Raw genomic sequence first — 18,624 nt, 5'->3', positions numbered from 1 at the left:
GGGTTGGGTGTGGGCTGAGCCATAAGAACCAAATATGAACCTCAATTTTCAAAACCCAATCCAATTCGGTCATATTCGATCGTCTTGCTGTTACGTGTACGGCTTGAGGTATCGATATCGTATCGTCGGTTTTGCAAGTAAACGATCCCAATACTATACGGATATCATATCAGTGATACCATACGAATAAGGGGTAAAATGGTCAATAAAAACTCATTTTTAAAGGAGAATGAGGGGTACATTTGTCTGATCCATTACGATACAATTCAGTTTTACAGGTGACCACTACCCAATCCGATACTGTACACTAAAATCATGACACAACTGCACACATGGTTTTAGTGCACGGTACCAGAATGGGTATTGGTCAACACAAAAATCAATACGACATTGGATCGGTATCAACATGGATCGGCCATATCGGACAAACTTGCCCCTAATTCTCCTTTAAAAATGGGTTTTTTTGACTATTTTATTCATTATCCATACCATGTCATTGATACGATATCGACATGGTATCACAAAACCGATACCTGGCGATACGATACCGATACCTTAAACCATGGATACGTGGGCCCCAGCTCAACGTATCGTTGCTTTCATTTTCCTTCTCTGATATAGAAATCCTGACCAGTCAAACGTGTTGAATGGTGGTCCACTAATACTGCACAAATCAGCGGTGCAGCAAACGGTTCCTTTTATATCTTATCCTTTCGATTTGATCTATTAATTCGGTCCGATTTCCGATGCGAGAGCGCGCCGTCCAATCAACGAGAGGCATGAGTTTTAAATCTCAACCGTCATATTGACGTCAGCAACATGATGGGTGTTGCGATAACTGATTCCAATATCTGACGTGGATAGGTCAGACCTTCCATAAACTTCTACCAAAAAAACAAAAAAAAAAAAATAAAATATTTTCCATCTCTTTCTATTATTCTATTAAAAAAATAATAATAATAAATTTTCCAGTTCCGCTTTTAACTGAAATTCAAATTCTCGTTGGAATTACTATTTATAGCAAGTCTTCCTAAGTAGCAGAGGAGTCTCTCTCTCTCTCACGAATTCTCCTTCACCCCCTGACCTCTTTTTTCTCTCTCTTTCTCGCTCTCTAAGCTGATTCTGCTAGCCGCCACCAGGTTTGATCCCCAGTTTATCTCTTATTCCGTTGTTCGTTTTCTTATGGTTCGAGTTTGTTAATCTCTGTGACTGCATCCCCTCCTCCTCTCTGTCTACTACCCTCTAATCCAGTATTTTTTTTTTCTGTTTCTATGTTTGTTTTGATTTTAATTTCTCTAGGGGTTTACTTCCGGATTTAGGGTTTGCTTTGACCCATTTTGATTTTGGAAAGGATGGTTCAACAATACAGTTATATTTCCAAGGTTTGTGGCTAAAGCTTTGGCCCTAAATTTTGATGATTGGTTCTCCATAATGAGGCTTTTAGGGGTTAGAACTTAAAACAATTCCTTTTTGTTTGAAATAACTGAGAGTATCGTGAGTTTCATTGAGTGCTTAATACCCTTGTAGCAGAATTGAGATTAAGGTCTTTTTTTCTCTGGTATCCCCTTTTCCTGTTCGAGGTGAAAACTTGTTTAGGACTCAGGATTCTGCTAGGAACTCTCACTCAATTTACCAAATTAACAAGCTTGTCTTCTTTGGGATATTTGAGACAGTTGGGTTTTAGGCAGATTACTGACCTCAATTTTGCTAGCTGAGAAATGGATATCAGTAATGAGGTTAGCGTTGTTCCATTCTCAAGTGGACCGTTTACAATCATTGGCCGGACTATTGCTTTTCGAATCTTGCTCTTTAAGTCGATGTCGCAGTTCAGGCAGCAGATCTTTGATGTTATGAGGAATTATCTTCGGCGATTTAGGGATTACATGAGACCACTAATCTCCTGGTTACATCCCAAAAATCCTCAAGGGATATTAGCAATGATGACACTCATAGCTTTTTTGCTCAAAAGATACACTAATGTTAAACTGAAGGCTGAATTGGCTTACCGAAGGAAATTCTGGGGAAATATGATGAGAACTGCTCTAACATATGAGGAATGGGCTCATGCAGCTAAGATGCATGATAAGGAGACACCAAAAATGAACGAATCAGATCTCTATGATGAGGAACTGGTCAGGAATAAGCTTCAGGAGCTACGGCACCGTCGCCAGGAGGGTTCTCTTAGAGATGTAATCTTTTGGATGCGCGCAGATCTGGTCAGAGATCTAGGTAATATGTGCAATCCGGAACTTCACAAGGGTCGCCTTCAGGTTCCCAGGCTCATAAAGGAGTACATTGATGAGGTCACCACTCAGCTGAGAATGATATGCCACTCGGACTCTGAGGAGCTGCTCTTGGAAGAGAAGCTTGCATTTATGCATGAGACAAGACATGCCTTTGGGAGGACGGCGTTGCTCTTGAGTGGTGGTGCATCCCTGGGATCTTTTCATGTTGGTGTGGTGAAGACTCTTGTTGAACATAAACTTTTACCCCGGATAATTGCAGGTTCTAGTGTGGGATCAATTATGTGTTCAATTGTTGCCACTAGGTCTTGGCCTGAGCTTCAAAGTTTCTTTGAAGATTCTTGGCACTCACTAAAGTTTTTTGATCAGATGGGTGGGATTTTAACTGTTTTTAAGAGAGTTATGACAAAAGGTGTAGTTCATGATATAAGGCAGCTACAGATGTTACTGAGACACCTCACTAGTAATCTAACATTCCAAGAAGCATATGACATGACTGGTCGGATTCTTGGGATCACAGTTTGCTCCCCAAGGAAGCATGAGCCTCCGAGATGTCTTAACTACTTGACATCACCTCATGTTGTTATATGGAGTGCAGTGACTGCTTCTTGTGCTTTTCCTGGCCTGTTTGAGGCCCAAGAACTGATGGCAAAGGATAGAAATGGTGCAATTGTTCCTTATCACCCGCCATTTAATTTGGGTCCTGAAGAAGGTCAAGGTGCACCAGTGCGCAGATGGAGAGATGGTAGCTTGGAGAGCGATTTACCAATGATGCAGCTGAAGGAGCTGTTCAATGTCAATCACTTTATTGTAAGTCAGGCAAATCCTCATATTACACCCTTATTGAGGCTAAAGGAGCTTGTGAGAGCTTATGGGGGCAATTTTTCTGCCAAGGTATGTTCATAGCTATAACTTTGATTTTCATGGTCTTTTCTGGTCTTAGTTGATCTTTTTCTTTTTCCCCCAGTTTAGTTTACATGCTGATTTATGTTAGTTGCAATGTAATATCCATCTTTACTGCTATTTTTCTTTTTGTTGTTCTTCCTACGAAAAATATATGGATACCCATGTGGGAGCATGAATTCCTTGATCCATGAACACTTCATTCTTCTATTCTGTGGAGGATGGGAAGTACCGTGTCAGTGATGCATTGAAAATTAATCTTTGTTTAACTTAGGCTGCATAACCTGGCACCTATGTCCATCAATTCACATGTTAAGGTTCATCTTGGATTGATCACAGATCAAAATCAGTGATCTTTTCTTGATTACCAAAAAAAAGAATGATCTTTACTTTTTGGGCTATTGTTACATATCTGTCTTCACCATTTGGATTCCTGTTCGAAACCTTTGATTATTCAACCAGGACATAGCTGGGAATAGGCTAGTTGATGCTCAGATCTACACTTGAACTTTTGTGCCAATTGCCAAATTTATAGCATCTGCATCAAGTGGAGGATGTTCTTTCTCTCTCTTCTCTCTCTTCTCTCTCTCATATATGTAGAATTTACCTATACCTATACATACATTACGTATCTGAACTTCCTTGGACATTTCTTACTCATAAGTACATTAAACAGTATGGTGTCACTTAAATTGGGCATTTGATCAACTGGGAATTTGACGATTCTTATTTATGCAGCTGGCTCATCTTGCAGAAATGGAAGTGAAGCATAGATGCAACCAGATACTGGAACTCGGTTTTCCATTGGGAGGACTCGCAAAGTTGTTTGCTCAGGATTGGGAGGGTGATGTGACTGTAGTTATGCCTGCTACTCTTGCTCAGGTAGACTTGAAAATTGAAATTATTACTTTTCTGGTCATATGTTTGATTTCTTCAGACTGAAATATGTTGACTCTGTTTTCCCTATTTGTGATTTCTATCCCAGATCTCGAAAATTATACAGAACCCATCTCATGCGGAGCTTCAAAAGGCTTCCAACCAGGGCAGGAGGTGCACCTGGAAAAAGCTCTCTGCCATAAAATCTAACTGTGGTATTGAGCTTGCACTAGATGAGTGTGTTGTAGTTCTTAATCACATGCGCAGGCTCAAAAGGAGTGCCGACAGGGCAGCTGCTTCACAAGGATTAGGCAACACAATTAGGTTGAATGCTTCCAGGAGGATCCCCTCGTGGAACTGCATCGCAAGAGAAAACTCGACAGGGTCCCTTGAAGAAGAAATCGTTTCTGATGGTGGTGGACACTTGGGAGTGTATTCAGGCCGGGACTTCCATCTCCACCATAATATGCACGACGGAAGTGATAGTGAGTCAGAGAATGTGGATCTAAATTCTTGGACAAGATCTGGGGGGCCTTTGATGAGGACTACATCAGCGAATAAGTTCACTGAATTTGTAAAAAATTTCGACAATGATGCAGAACAGAGCAACTCATGTATGAGAGAAGATGACTTTAAAGGTTTGATGGTTCAGCCCAACTCTAATTCTATTCATATGGCAAAAAAGGATCCCTATAATCATAGCTCTGTCTCATCTGTAGTAGACAGAAGCTCAGATAACATAGAGTTTGATCAGCAGGATGTCAGTAATAGAGCTCCGGCCACCATGTCCAGCATCACTGTGAATGAAGGGGACCTGCTGCAACCTGAGAGGATCCACAACGGAATTGTATTCAATGTTGTGAAGAAGGAAGACCTGAGATACCATAGGTGTCACGACTCTAATAGTCACCAGAGTTCATCTCAGAGTCCAGTTTCAGAAAGTGTGCAACTTGAGAATCTAGGCATGGAAATGGATGCTAGTTCAGCATCTGAATGCGACGAGGATGATGAAACTCTCTGAAACTGCATCAGTGACATGGCTTCCCACCACAATCCCGAGAATCATTCTGGCTCATATGATGGCACTTGCAAAGTTATGGACTGTTGAGATTGGAGCCTCTCTATTTGTTTTTGCAAATTTAGATACAAGCATAAGATGGATTTTATTCCAGGATTGAGCTTATGATGAAGTTAAATTATTGAGAGCATTAGGGGAAGCTCCCTTCATAGAAAATTTTAAAATTTACTGATGTTTGTATCTCCAAGTCTCAAAACGTTGGATTTTAGCAGGGTTGCCAATCAGAGTGGCACCTGAACAGAACAGTCATAATATCTCCATTGCCAAACAGCAACAAGATATTTCTTTAATTGTGAAATGTGCATAGGAAGAACTTCTGACCATATGCAAACTGATCTTGCGGCATCCTATCTATACCTTTGCAGTGCTTACAGCAATAAGAAGCACAGAACATTCAAGAATTCTGTTTCTGAAACACCCCTAGTGAAGATTATTGTACCCTGTTGTGCCATTGTTGAGGCTAAATGAGACATGCTTAGCCTGTAATGGACTCTTGTAACCTTTTCCTTTTTTGGTGGGCAGAGGGAGTTGGGGAAGGGAGATGATTTGTACATGTAAAAGTTTGAATCAGCCACTTTTGTAACGAGAAGTGGAATTCTGAATTGTGCAGCCATTTGTCTCTTGTACAACTCAGCAGCAGAATGAGCAATTTTATTGCAATCAAAACATAGAAAGACAATGTCATGAGAATGATGCCTTTTCAAATGCTCAGGAAAGTGTATTCTGTAGCACAAGGTATTACTCAGTATCATCCTTCTTAGTAGGAGAATTGGTTAAGAGTTTTTGTTCCACATTTTTACCTTGTAATGTGTTCACCCCCTCTTGTGTTGGATGCTTTGCTTCTTCTCATCCTAAATCTGAATCATTATTCATTAACAGAGATGTACAAAAGTGAACTCTTTTCCCTTGAACTCTTTAATTTTCATGTTTTTCATCTCCAGATATTACCATTAATTTTTACAAATTTATTGGTTTTGCTCCATTAACCCTTTGAAACACCATTTGCACTAAGTAATTGCCTTTAGAATAGCCTTGCACTAGAGTTTTTTAATCCTTGATGGAGATTGCACTCTTGTGCAGACTGCAGCCTTAAAAGAGCTGCATATCCTAAACCTGTTAATGCAGTCATACTGGTTCCATCAAGATTGGGGAAAATGGCTTAGGTCAGATGGTTAGGAAACTTAATATGATGTAATTTTTCTGCTGTAGCTAAATCTGTTGCCTCCCATGGTAAAAAGAGTAGTTGAACATACGTCGAGCTAATCCATTCGTATGGCTTACTATGCATAGGCGACCCATTGCTAACCTGTCAAGGGTCATACCAAACCATAGCCCATAGGTTGGTGTAGAAGGCAGGGCTTCATTTTAATCTGCCCCTTCAATTCCTAATTAGGACTTTGAATTGGGAACAATTGTCTACTAGTTCAATGGTTAGGCTGAGCAAAATCCAAGTCATGAATCATGATAACCTTTAAACCACCCAAAATTCTCAGTTTTCTTGATGATGCCTTGATGCCAAAGCGTCCTATTGGTTAGGAGTGAGGTATGTGAAAGTTATAAAATAATAAATAAATAAAAAGCCAACAAAATATCTTCTCTTCCAACCAACACCCTGGTGAAAGTTGTCTTTATATATTTTTCTATTTCATTTTATTTCACTTTACCAACAGAAATTTTATTTCACTTCACTTACCTTCAATTCTGATCAAACAGGACCTAAGGGATAATAATCTGTTTGGAAGACAATCTAATTTGAGGGCATTGGACTTGGAACTCAGCAGCATTGGGAGTTTGAATCTTGGTTGCAGATTTTCAATTCCATGGCTATCTTGGACCACACCAAAATGAACATTTTGGATCTGTCAGTTTAGATATTCTGGTCTAACTTTTCAGTGTGTGAGTCGGGTTCCATCGTGCCCTTATATTTCCCACATGGTAGTCTGCTTTGAGACGGTGGGCTTTGGTCCAACGGGAAGGTTGCTCCATTGAGACCAAGTGGTCATGGGTTCGAGTCTGGGAACAGCCTCTCTATGAAAGTAGAGGTAAGGCTACGTACATTATGACCCTCCCCAAACCCTACAATGGCGGGAGCCTTGTGCAAATTGGTGGATGTGTCAATACCAACATGTATGGTTTAAGTTTCAGGCTCAATCTGAAATATCCAATAGTTGTTCTTAGGGTTTGGATGTATCATTATACATATTTTTAACTATATCCCCATATTTAAGGCATTTTTCTTCTTTAACATCCACTAATTATATCTTTGTGGACTCTATCATAAGTTTTTCCTATGTCAGTAAAGATCAAATGTTTTTTTTATTTTTTTTTATTTTTTTAAGTCAGTAAAGACCATATAGAGATCTTTCTTGCATTCTCCAAATGCTTACATTAATCAACTAAGCAAATAAATAACTTCCATTGTTGACCTCTCTTGCATGAAGCCAAACTAGTTATTTGATTATTAGTTTCCTATCTCAAGCAATTTTCAATTAGTCTCTCTCAAAATTCATAATTTATAATGATGAACCATAATTGGGGGCAACCAATCAACAAGTGACACATGGCAAACCAGAAGAATGCCGAATTGACCCCATGATGGTCTACTCGGAATAAACACAAAGCTTGGGCGACAAGCCACTTAACCTAAGGGGTTAACTAACCTGACCACTGCTCAGGCCAGTTAAAGTCACACTTTCCGCATGACTCCCAACCCGACAGATGTCCTATTCTAAGGATGACACCTACCCCTACATGAGACACTATTTAGCATCTCCAATCGAGTAATTCCTATACTGATCTAACATCTAAACCCTATAAATAGCAATGTCTATCACAGGTATGGGGGGCTCTGTCACTTCCTATTATTTGGTTTTGAGTATTTTATCTATTGCAGAGATCTGACTTAGGCATCGGAGTATACTAACCGGTTCGGATTGGCACTCTTTTGTCTTGTGTTGTTTACTTGTGCAAATTAGCTCGACTAGGCAGACCATAGCACGGATTTCGCCGCAACACATAATATGGTGCATTAGTTTTATCTCTCTATCATTATTACAATTCTGAATATTACCTTTATTTTTATACACGGATACCAAAATATTTCTATTCCATCTGTTTGGCATTTTTCATGTGCTCAACTTCGTAACTAAATTAAATTATTCCACTAATTCCTAAACTCTTCCAATCTCTATTGGAATACCATTTGATCTTACTGCTTTACCTAGTTTCAACTTCTTTAAACCTTCCTTTAGGTTAGACACCTTATTTTTGTTGTTGGTGAAGCCTAATTTGGTCCAGAAAGTGTGGTTGAGACCTTCGGAGGGCTGTCTCAGCCTCGAACTGATCTCGAAATGTCGAAAATTGGCGGGGCTCCACGCTAAAGGCGTGGAGTGGTGTTGGGCTTGTCGAGATCTTCGAAATGAGTTCCTTTTGAGCCATGTGTTATGTTCTGGTCCGGCCCAGGTTTTTTGGGCATTTTTGGGCTGGGGGCATTTGTGTACTTTTTGGGTTAGGGTTTTCTTATTTATTGTTCCTTTCTATTTGAGATAGATAAGACGAGGGTTTTGTAACATTCACAGAGAAATAGTGAAATCTATTCTACTGCTCGGCTGTGGATGTAGCTTCCATATTGGAGGTGAACCATGTAAATCTCTGTGTTGTGCGTTGTTGGTTCTCTTTGTGTTTTCGTTTTCTTCTGTAAATCGCCATTCTGGGCGTTGTTTTCGTAACAACTGCTATTAGAGCTTCGGTTCAGGAAGCAGATCAAAGGTTTTTCTGTTTAACTTGAGTGGGAGCGATGGCAAAAGATGGAAAGACGAGGATTGAGAAGTTCAACGGTCAGAACTTTCAGTGGTGGAAGATGCAGATGGAAGACCTTCTTTTCAGAAGGATTTGTATCAACCATTGGAAGGAAAGAAACCAGAGACGATGAAGGATGAAGAGTGGAAGATCCTTAATCGGAAGGCGTTGGCTACGGTGAGGTTGTCACTCACGTCGCAGGTGGCCTTCAACATCATGAAGGAGACAACTACCGCTGGAGTGATGAGTGCCCTAGCTAAGTTATATGAAAAACCCTCTACTTCTAACAAAGTATTTCTTATGAAGAAATTATTTAATATGATTATGTCTGATTCTAGATCTGTTGTTGACCATTTGAATGAGTTTAATATGGTCACTAGTCAATTGCAATCTGTAGATATTACTTTTTGATGATGAGCTTAGGGCTTTGGTGTTCCTGTGTTCTCTGCCAGAGAGTTGGAACAACCTGGTTATGGCAGTGAGCAATACTATCACTGGAAAACTAGTTTTCAATGATGTTGTCAGTTGCATACTGAGTGATGAGATGCGCAGAAAGAGTTCTGAGGCAAACTCATCTGCTATTGCTCTGTCAGTAGAAACAAGAGGAAGACAGTAAGAAAAAGGAAGTAGCTCGAGTGGGAGAAAGTCCCAATCCAGAGGAAGATCACAGTCGAAAGGAAGAGAAAAAGGGAAAAATGATGGGAAGTTTGGAAAGTGCTAGACCTGTGGCGAATCGGGTCATTTGAAGAGAGATTGCTGGAAAGGGAAGAACAAGGATGAAAAGGGCAAGCAGTCAAATGAGGAAGAAGCAAACTTGGTTTCTACAAATGATCAGGTATATAATGACTTATGTTTATCTGCATCAGTAGATGTTAAATCTGAAGTTTGGTTTATTGACTCTGGAGCGTCCTTTCATTGTACTTCGCATAAGCAATATTTTTGTGACTATGTTCATGGTGATTATGGACATGTCACTGTGGGAAATGGACAAGTGTGCAAGATTGTAGGAAAAGGGACAATTTCTCTAAAATTGTCAAATGGTGGACACTTGAAACTGAAAGAGGCACGACATGTCCCTGATTTGAAGAAAAACCTCATCTCAACAAGCAAGCTGGACAGTGAAGGATACAATGTTGGCTTTGGTAATGACCAATGGAAAATTACAAGGGGGTCTCTAATTGTGGCCAAGGGTAATTTGCATGGTACCTTATATATGTTTACTAGTACTAATGATAATGCTATTTCAGTAGCTTCTGCAGATGAGAATACTACATTCTGGCATCACAGACTTGGACACTTGAGTGAGACAGGCATGAAGATGCTTCACTCAAAGAACCTGTTACCAAACCTGAAAAATATTGACTTTGAGTTCTATGAGGACTGTGTGTATGGGAAACAAAAGAGAGTCAGTTTCCACAAAGGAGGAAGAGAAAAGAAATTGGAGAAGTTAGAACTAATTCATTCAGATGTTTGGGGAGCAGCTGAAGTAAAATCTTTTGGTGGTAAATCTTACTTTGTTTCGTTTATAGATGATGCAACCAGAAAAACATGAGTTTTTGCTATAGAAAATAAGTCTGATGTTTTTGATGTTTTCAAGAAATGGAAAGCCCTTGTAGAATTTGAAATAGGAAACAAAGTTAAGTGTCTGAAAATTGACAATGGTGGGGAGTACAGTGATGGAGGTTTCAAAGAATATTGTGCCCTAAATGGAATCAGGAGATTGGAAACAGTACCAAGGACACCACAAGAAAATGGAGTTGCAGAAAGAATGAATAGAACAATTCTGGAATGTGCAAGGAGTATGAGGATCCATTCCGGATTGCCACTACAGTTCTGGGCAGCAGCTGTTGACACAACAGTGTTCTTGATTAATAGAAGCCCATCTAGTGCATTGGATGGAGGTATTCCAGAGGAGGCCTGGACTGGAAAACAGGTGAATTACTCTTTTCTGAAAACTTTTGGTTGCATTGCTTATGCCCTTGATAAAGAAAATAGACAAAAATTAGATTCTAAATCTGTTAAGTGTGCTTTTATTGGATATGGTGGAGATGCTTTTGGTTATCGTTTATGGGATTATGAACATAACAAAATCATCAGAAGTAGAAATGTGATATTTAATGAGAATTGCATGTACAAGGATAGGTAGCAACAAAAGGGAAAAGAAGAAACAAAGTTCTTTGAAGTTGATGAGATTGCAAGTGAGACTACACCTAGTGCACAAGAAATTTCAGAAAGTTTGAATGATGAATATGGAATCTCAGCTGGTGAGGTTGGAGATTCAGATGGTGAGTCTGGGAGCAGAAACAATGATGATGATGATGATGATGATCATTATGGTCTTCAAGAGCAGGAACCAGAAACCCCTGTTCTGAGAAGATTAGTAAGGACTATCAGACCTCCCAGAAGATATTCTCCTTCTTTGAACTTTATTTTGTATACTGATTCTGGTGAGCCAGAATGTTTTCATGAAGCAATGCAGGATAAATCCAAGGTCAAGTGGGAGCAAGCTATGAAAGAAGAGCTAGACTCATTAAGGAAGAACAAGACTTGGAATTTGGTGAAGTTGCCAGCTGGAAAGGTTGAATAATGTAAACCAGAATACCGTGGGGGTATTCTGGTCCTTTGGGTGCTTTAGTACTATGTTTTATAATTGTTTGTGTACTGCCTAGCTGTATTGGCTAGGCAGGGGTATTTTGGTCATGTAATTTCATATTCCAGAATTATAAATAAAGGTGCCTGGGTGATCACAATAGATCATTCAAGTTTTCTCAGTTCTGTTTTTTAGTATTCTAGTTTTGAACATGGTATCAGAGCTAGGGTTCTAAGACCTGCTCGATTGTTCAAAAACAACCCTTTTCTCTTGATTCCTCTCCTCTCCCCCTTCTCCTCTCCCTTCTCCCTTCTCTCTTCTCTTCCTTTGATCCATTCAACCCTTTTTAGGGCAGCACCCATGAGGTGATCCATCTATGGTTCGAGTGCTGCCCTCCATCTCACCTCAATTTTAAAACCTAATTCGGATCGATAGTCGCGCCATTATCTCTCTCTCGATTCAGGATTGCTTCAGCTTTTTTGGAGATCGATCTCATAACAGTTGGGAGATCAATTGGTTTCTTTGGAGCATCAATGCAGGCCTACGACAAGATCTATCCTCTCTCGATTTCACATTGATTGAAGACCCCACAGTGCAGCCTCTTTCCTCTTCTTATCGATCTCAACCGTCCGGGTTTTGCAAAACCCGACACTTTATCGATTTGGTTCTTCTAGGCTCTTGTTTGGGAGGATTTTTGAGGGATTATTCCTGGTTATATTGCTGCACTCGACAATGTTTCAGCCTTAAATTCTGCTATTTTTTGAAGATCGAATTCTCCAATTTCGGATCGACTCATCAAGAATTTTGAAATTCAGCTTTTTTCAAAAACTCGAATTTTACCTTCTGCATTATGGGTGACTCGGAGATTACATCAGTAGCTCTGGAGGAGATTAGACCAGGACTGATTTCTTGCCCTATGTTGCTGCCATAAAACTAGATGGTACCAATTATCCGATTTGGGCGGATCCTTATCCCTCACTGTGGTGCAGAGGACTCATGGCCACCTTCATCGGTATCACCAAACAGCCCATCGAAGAAGGGGCTGCCCGCACTAAATGGGCAGCTAATGATGCGATGGTGATGTCTTTTGTTCTGAATTCTATGACCACTCGACATTTCTAGTCGTACCTTCTCCTTGACATCGCGACTCGATATGGACTGCTGTCAAGGGTACTTATGGTCGTTCAGGGGGTGGTGCTCAGGTTTATGAGATCCGAAAGACTCTTCAACACACTACCCAGAAAGAGATGACAGTCACCAAGTACTATGCTGCCCTCAAGTGCTTATGACAGCAACTGGATCACTATGCTCGATTCCTGCCTACTACTGCTGCAGATATTACAGCCTACCACACTTATGTGGATCAGTTTCGAGTCTATGACTTCCTGGCTGGACTTAATGATGATTATGACCCTATTCGGGTGCAGGTTCTTGGTCGGGTTCCTTTTCCCACTTTGGAGAAAACTTTTTCATATGTTCACAGTGAAGAGACAAGGAGGGCTACTATGATGATTACTCCTAAGGTTGACAGATTAGCTTTACAGACTACTGGTTCCATCACTACTGACACTTCTGCTGATAATGTTGCTGCTACTGCTGCTAGTAAAGAGCCTGTGAAGTGTGATCATTGCCACAAACCATATCACACTAAGGCTCAGTGTTGGAAACTTCATGGGAAGCCTGCTGATTTTGAGAGCAAACGTGGTCATGCTAAATCTAAAAACAAGGCCAATCACACTGAAAGTGTAGCTTCAGCTCCCACTACTGACATTGGTTTCTCCCAGGAAGAACTTCAAGCTCTCCGGCGTCTGTTGAACACATCTGCTGCCCCCACTACATCTGCTGCCAATTCAGGTTCCTTCTTTGCCCATACAGGTATTTCCTTTGCTGGTCATTGTGCATCCATGGTCTCCACTCCTTGGATCATAGACTCTGGAGCTACTGATCACATGACAGGTTCCTCCAGTCTTTTTAATACCTACTTCCCTGCCTCTGGCAAAGACAAAGTAAAAATTGCTGATGGGTCCCTCTCCTCCATATCTGGGAAGGGCTCCATTGGCTGTTCTCCTTCATTGACTTTATCTTCTGTGTTACATATTCCCAAGTTTACTACTAACCTTCTCTCCATTAGTAGTATCACTAAATCTTTAAACTGCAAAGTGACATTCTTTCCTACTCATTGTGTTTTTCAGGAACTGGACTCGGGGAAGACAATTGGATCGGGTAAAGTGCATGGCGGATTGTACCTGCTTGATGGAGATCCTACATCTACACCGGCTTTACCTTCTAGACTTTGTTCACCAGCATCTTTTTCCTCTGAATTACACTTATGGCACTCTAGACTAGGACATCCACCTTTAGGAACCTTATCTACTTTATTTCCCGCATTCGGCAAACCTTATTATAAAGAAGATTTTTTTTGTGAGCCTTGTGTCTTGGCCAAACAGACACGTTCCAACTATCCTATTTCTAATAAAAGGTCATCTTCTTTATTTCATGTTGTTCATTCTGATGTGTGGGGTCCTAGTAGAAAAGTTGCTCTTTCGGGTCATCGGTGGTATGTCACCTTTATTGATTGCTATTCTAGGTTTACTTGGGTTTATTTGATGCACAACAAAAGTGAGGTTTTCTCATGTTTTCAGCACTTTCACTAGCTGGTTCAAACTCAATTTCATACCACTATTTAAATTTTACGGAGTGATAATGGGCGAGAGTATATGGAAGGTCAGTTCCAAAAATACCTGGCTGCCCATGGGATCCTCCACCAGACCAGCTGTGTTGATACTCCAGCCCAAAATGGTGTGGCTGAGAGGAAGAACCGCCACCTCTTAGAGGTCGCTCGTGCCCTTTTGTTTGCCCGGAATGTCCCCTCAGTTCATTGGGGGGATGCTGTTCTCACTGCCGCCTATTTAATTAATAGGCTGCCCAGTCGGGTCCTTCACTCTAGACCCCCTGTTGAGCTACTACTTGGCTCTTCCTCCTTTATTGTTCCCCCTAAGGTGTTTGGCTGCGTGTGCTATGCCCGGGATACCAGGTCCCCGGGCAAGCTTGAACCCCGTAGTCTTCGGTGCATTTTCTTGGGGTACTCTGCTACTCAGAAGGGGTATAAATGCTATCACCCTCCATCCCGCCGGACTTTTGTCAGCATGGATGTTGTGTTTCATGAGCGTCTCTCCTACTATGTGTCCCCACCTCTTCAGGGGGAGAGTGTTAGCGAAGATGTGTTGACTGTTGAGCATCCTCCTCCACTCCAGTCTGTCTATAATGAGTCTGTTCAGCCTACTTCTGGTCCTCCCCCCGAGTCAGGGGGAGAAGTTCTTGTTCAGGGGGAGCAGACCACTCCAGTCCAGACTGAGGTTCCTGTTCAGGGGGAGCAGACCCCTCAAGCCCAAACTCCTGTCCAGAGAACCATTAGTGAATTTCAGAGGAGGATTGATGTTAGCACTATGAAGACCTATGGAAGGAGACATAATCAGGTTCAATCCACTGTTGCTCCTGTACCCATCCAATTGCCGAACCTGGATCCAGAACCTGCCTCTCCACCTGGTAATGTTCCTTCTCCTGACTTGCCTATTGCCCTTCGCAAAGGTGTCAGGACTTGTACTCAGCATCCTATATCTCATGTTGTCTCTTATGACTCCCTTTCCCCATCATTTCGTGCTTTTGTTACTTCTCTTTCTTCTGTTCGTGTTCCTAATAATTGGCAGGAAGCTTTATCAGATGGAAAGTGGAAGGCAGCCATGATGGAAGAAATGGAAGCCTTGAAAAAAAATAACACATGGGAGCTTGTTGTTCTTCCACCTGGGAAGAAAACCGTTGGATGTAAATGGGTGTTTGTGGTGAAACAAAAGGTGGATGACACCGTGGATAGATATAAGGCACGGCTCGTTGCCAAGGGTTTTACTCAGACATACGGCATAGACTACCAAGAGACCTTTGCACCTGTTGCAAAGTTGAATACAGTTCGTGTGTTGTTATCTTGTGCAGTCAACCTTGGTTGGGAGTTGCAACAGCTAGATGTTAAAAATGCCTTCCTGAATGGAGCACTGGAGGAGGAGGTATACATGGACATTCCACCAGGGTTCTCTTGTGACAGTAATAGAGGAAAACTGTGCAGGTTGAAGCGTGCACTGTATGGGCTGAAACAGTCACCCCGGGCTTGGTTTGGTCGATTCCACAATGCCATGATTTCTATGGGCTATAAGCAGAGTAATGCTGATCACACACTCTTCATCAAGAAGGTTGGTGAAAAACTCACTGTTCTTATAGTCTACGTTGATGATATAGTGGTTACTGGCAATGATGGTGATGAGATCAGACAGTTGAAGACCTTCCTTGGCCAGGAATTTGAGATTAAAGATCTAGGCAAATTAAGATATTTTCTTGGGATTGAAGTGGCCAGATCTGCGAAAGGCATATTTCTCTCCCAAAGAAAGTATGTCCTAGACTTGTTGGCTGAAACCGGTTTGCTAGGCTGCCACCCTTCGGACACTCCTATGGATCCTACTGTTCGGCTCAAGGAAAATGGGGGTGAGCCTGTTGATAAAGGCCGGTACCAAAGACTTGTAGGGAAGCTGATTTACCTTTCACACACTCGTTCAGACATTGCTGTTGCTGTGAGTGCAGTGAGTCAATTTATGCATGATCCGTACACTTCTCATATGGAGGCTGTTCTTCGTATTCTACATTATTTGAAGTCAGCTCCTGGAAAGGGCATTCTTTTGTCCTCACATGGTCACCTACGGGTAGAGGCATACACCGATGCTGATTGGGCTGGTTCAGCAGATCGAAAGTCCATTTCTGGATATTGTTCTTTTGTAGGTGGAAATCTTATTACCTGGCGTAGCAAGAAGCAGAATGTAGTTGCTCGTTCTAGTGCCGAAGCTGAATTCAGAGCTATGGCACAAGGTATTTGTGAGTTACTTTGGCTTAAAGGGCTGCTACAAGACTTGGGTCTACCTATTCGCCTTCCTATGATGCTGTACTGCGATAACAAGGCTGCAATCAGTATAGCACACAATCCGGTGCAGCATGACCGTACCAAACATGTTGAGGTGGATAGGCATTTCATCAAGGAGAAATTAGAAGGTGGGCAGATATGTATTCCCCTTGTGACTTCTTCGGATCAGCTTGCTGATATCTTCACCAAGGGTCTGCCTGGAAAATTATTTCACCCTAATCTAGTCAAGTTGGGCATGATCGACATATTTGCTCCAACTTGAGGGGGAGTGTTGAATAATGTAAACCAGAATACCGTGGGGGTATTCTGGTCCTTTGGGTGCTTTAGTATTATGTTTTATAATTGTTTGTGTACTGCCTAGCTGTATTGGCTAGGCAGGGGTATTTTGGTCATGTAATTTCATATTCCAGAATTATAAATAAAGGTGCCTGGGTGATCACAATAGATCATTCAAGTTTTCTCAGTTCTGTTTTTTAGTATTCTAGTTTTGAACAAAGGCATTACACAATAAATGGGTATATAGAGTGAAAAGTGAAGCTGGAGGAACAAAGAGGTACAAAGCAAAGCTTGTAGTAAAGGGGTTTGCACCAAAGAAAGGTATTGATTTTCAAGAAATATTTTCCCCTGTTGTTAAGATGACTTCAATTCATATTGTGTTGAGCATAGTAGCTGTAGAAGATTTGCATCTAGAGCAATTAGATGTTAAAACTGCATTTCTCCATGGAGATTTGGATGAAGAGATTTACATGCATCAACCTGAAGGATTTGAAGTGAAGGGCAAGGAGAAGCTGGTGTGTAAACTGAACAGGAGCTTGTATGGCCTCAAGCAAGCTCCAAGACAATGGTACTTGAAACTTGACAAATTTATGCAGGACAGGAAGTTTGCAAGATGTCAATCTGACCATTGTGTTTATTTTCAGAAGTTTGAAAATGGAGATTTTGTTATTCTTGCATTGTATGTAGATGATATGTTGGTTGTAGGAAACAACATGCAAACAATAAGTGATCTCAAGAAAAATCTATCCAAAGTCTTTGATATGAAGGATTTGGGTGAAGCAAAGCAGATCCTTGGCATGCAAATAAGGAGAGACAGAAAAGAGAAGAAGTTGTGGCTATCCCAAGAAGAGTATGTGGAGAAGGTGTTGAAGAGATTTAACATGGACAAGGCGAAGCCAGTGACTACTCCATTGGCGGCTCATTTCAAGCTTTCGAAGGATTTGTGTCCTTCTACAGAGGAGGAGAAAGAGTTCATGGCAAAAGCGCCATATTCATCAGTAGTTGGGAGCTTGTTGTATGCAATGGTGAGTACAAGGCATGACATTGCACATGCAATGGGAGTTGTTAGTAGGTATCTACAAAACCCAGGAAAAGAGCATTGGAAAGTAGTCAAGTGGATACTTAGGTATCTAACAGGTACATCCAATTACTGCTTATGCTTTGGTGGTGCTAATGTTGATGTACAAGGTTTTGTCAATTTAGATCATTCAGGAGACAGAGATGGTGGAAGGAGTATTACAAGATACGTTTTCACTGTAGGTGAAGCTGCAGTTAGCTGGATTTCTAAGCTACAAAAGGTGGTTGCTCTTTCAATCACAAAGGCAGAGTATGTTGCTGTAACTGAAGCAAGTAAAGAGATGATTTGGCTTCAGAAGTTTATGGAGGAGTTGGGTAGGGTGCAAGAGAATAGCATATTATGGAGTGACAGCCAGAGTGCTATTCATCTAGCAAGGAACTCGGCCTTTCATTCAAGGACAAAGCACATTTAATTGAGGTATCACTTCATTCGGTCTATTTTAGAGGATGGGCATCTGAAGCTTGACAAGATAGATGGCAGTAAAAATCCTGTTGATATGTTGACAAAGGGAGTTGACAGGGAAAAGTTGGGACTTTGCTCAACTTTGATCAACCTTCATGGATGATGATTGGTGGTGCAGCTCGAGCAATAGGTGTTAAGCGTTCTAGTTTTCTCTGGAGTGTTGGAATCAGTCTTCAAGTGGGAGATTGTTGTCGGTGAAGCCTGATTTGGTCCATAAAGTGTGGTTGAGACCTTCGGAGGGCCGTCTCGGCCTCGAAACGATATCGAAATGCCGAAAACTGGTGGGGCTCAGCATGGATTTCGGCGTGGAGTGGTGTTAGGCTCGTCGAGATCTTCGAAATGAGTTCCTTTTGAGCCATG

The 18,624-nt window shown here is 41.3% G+C and overlaps 1 protein-coding gene across 1 annotated transcript; it reads left to right on the top strand.

Moving 5' to 3' along the window:
• Nucleotides 1-1,583: 1,583 nt before the first annotated feature.
• Nucleotides 1,584-5,363, top strand: LOC122641788 (triacylglycerol lipase SDP1-like). Its single transcript, XM_043835088.1, has 3 exons — nucleotides 1,584-3,137; nucleotides 3,885-4,028; nucleotides 4,132-5,363. The coding sequence occupies exons 1-3, from the start codon at nucleotides 1,719-1,721 to the stop codon at nucleotides 5,041-5,043; spliced, it is 2,475 nt and encodes an 824-aa protein (XP_043691023.1). The 5' UTR covers nucleotides 1,584-1,718; the 3' UTR covers nucleotides 5,044-5,363.
• Nucleotides 5,364-18,624: the final 13,261 nt, after the last annotated feature.

The sequence above is a fragment of the Telopea speciosissima genome, chromosome 10 (genome assembly GCF_018873765.1).
Source record: "Telopea speciosissima isolate NSW1024214 ecotype Mountain lineage chromosome 10, Tspe_v1, whole genome shotgun sequence".
NCBI classification, from domain to species: Eukaryota; Viridiplantae; Streptophyta; class Magnoliopsida; order Proteales; family Proteaceae; genus Telopea; species Telopea speciosissima.
The sequence above is the reverse complement of the archived record's forward strand: the minus strand, read 5'-3'. Positions and strand labels throughout refer to the sequence as shown.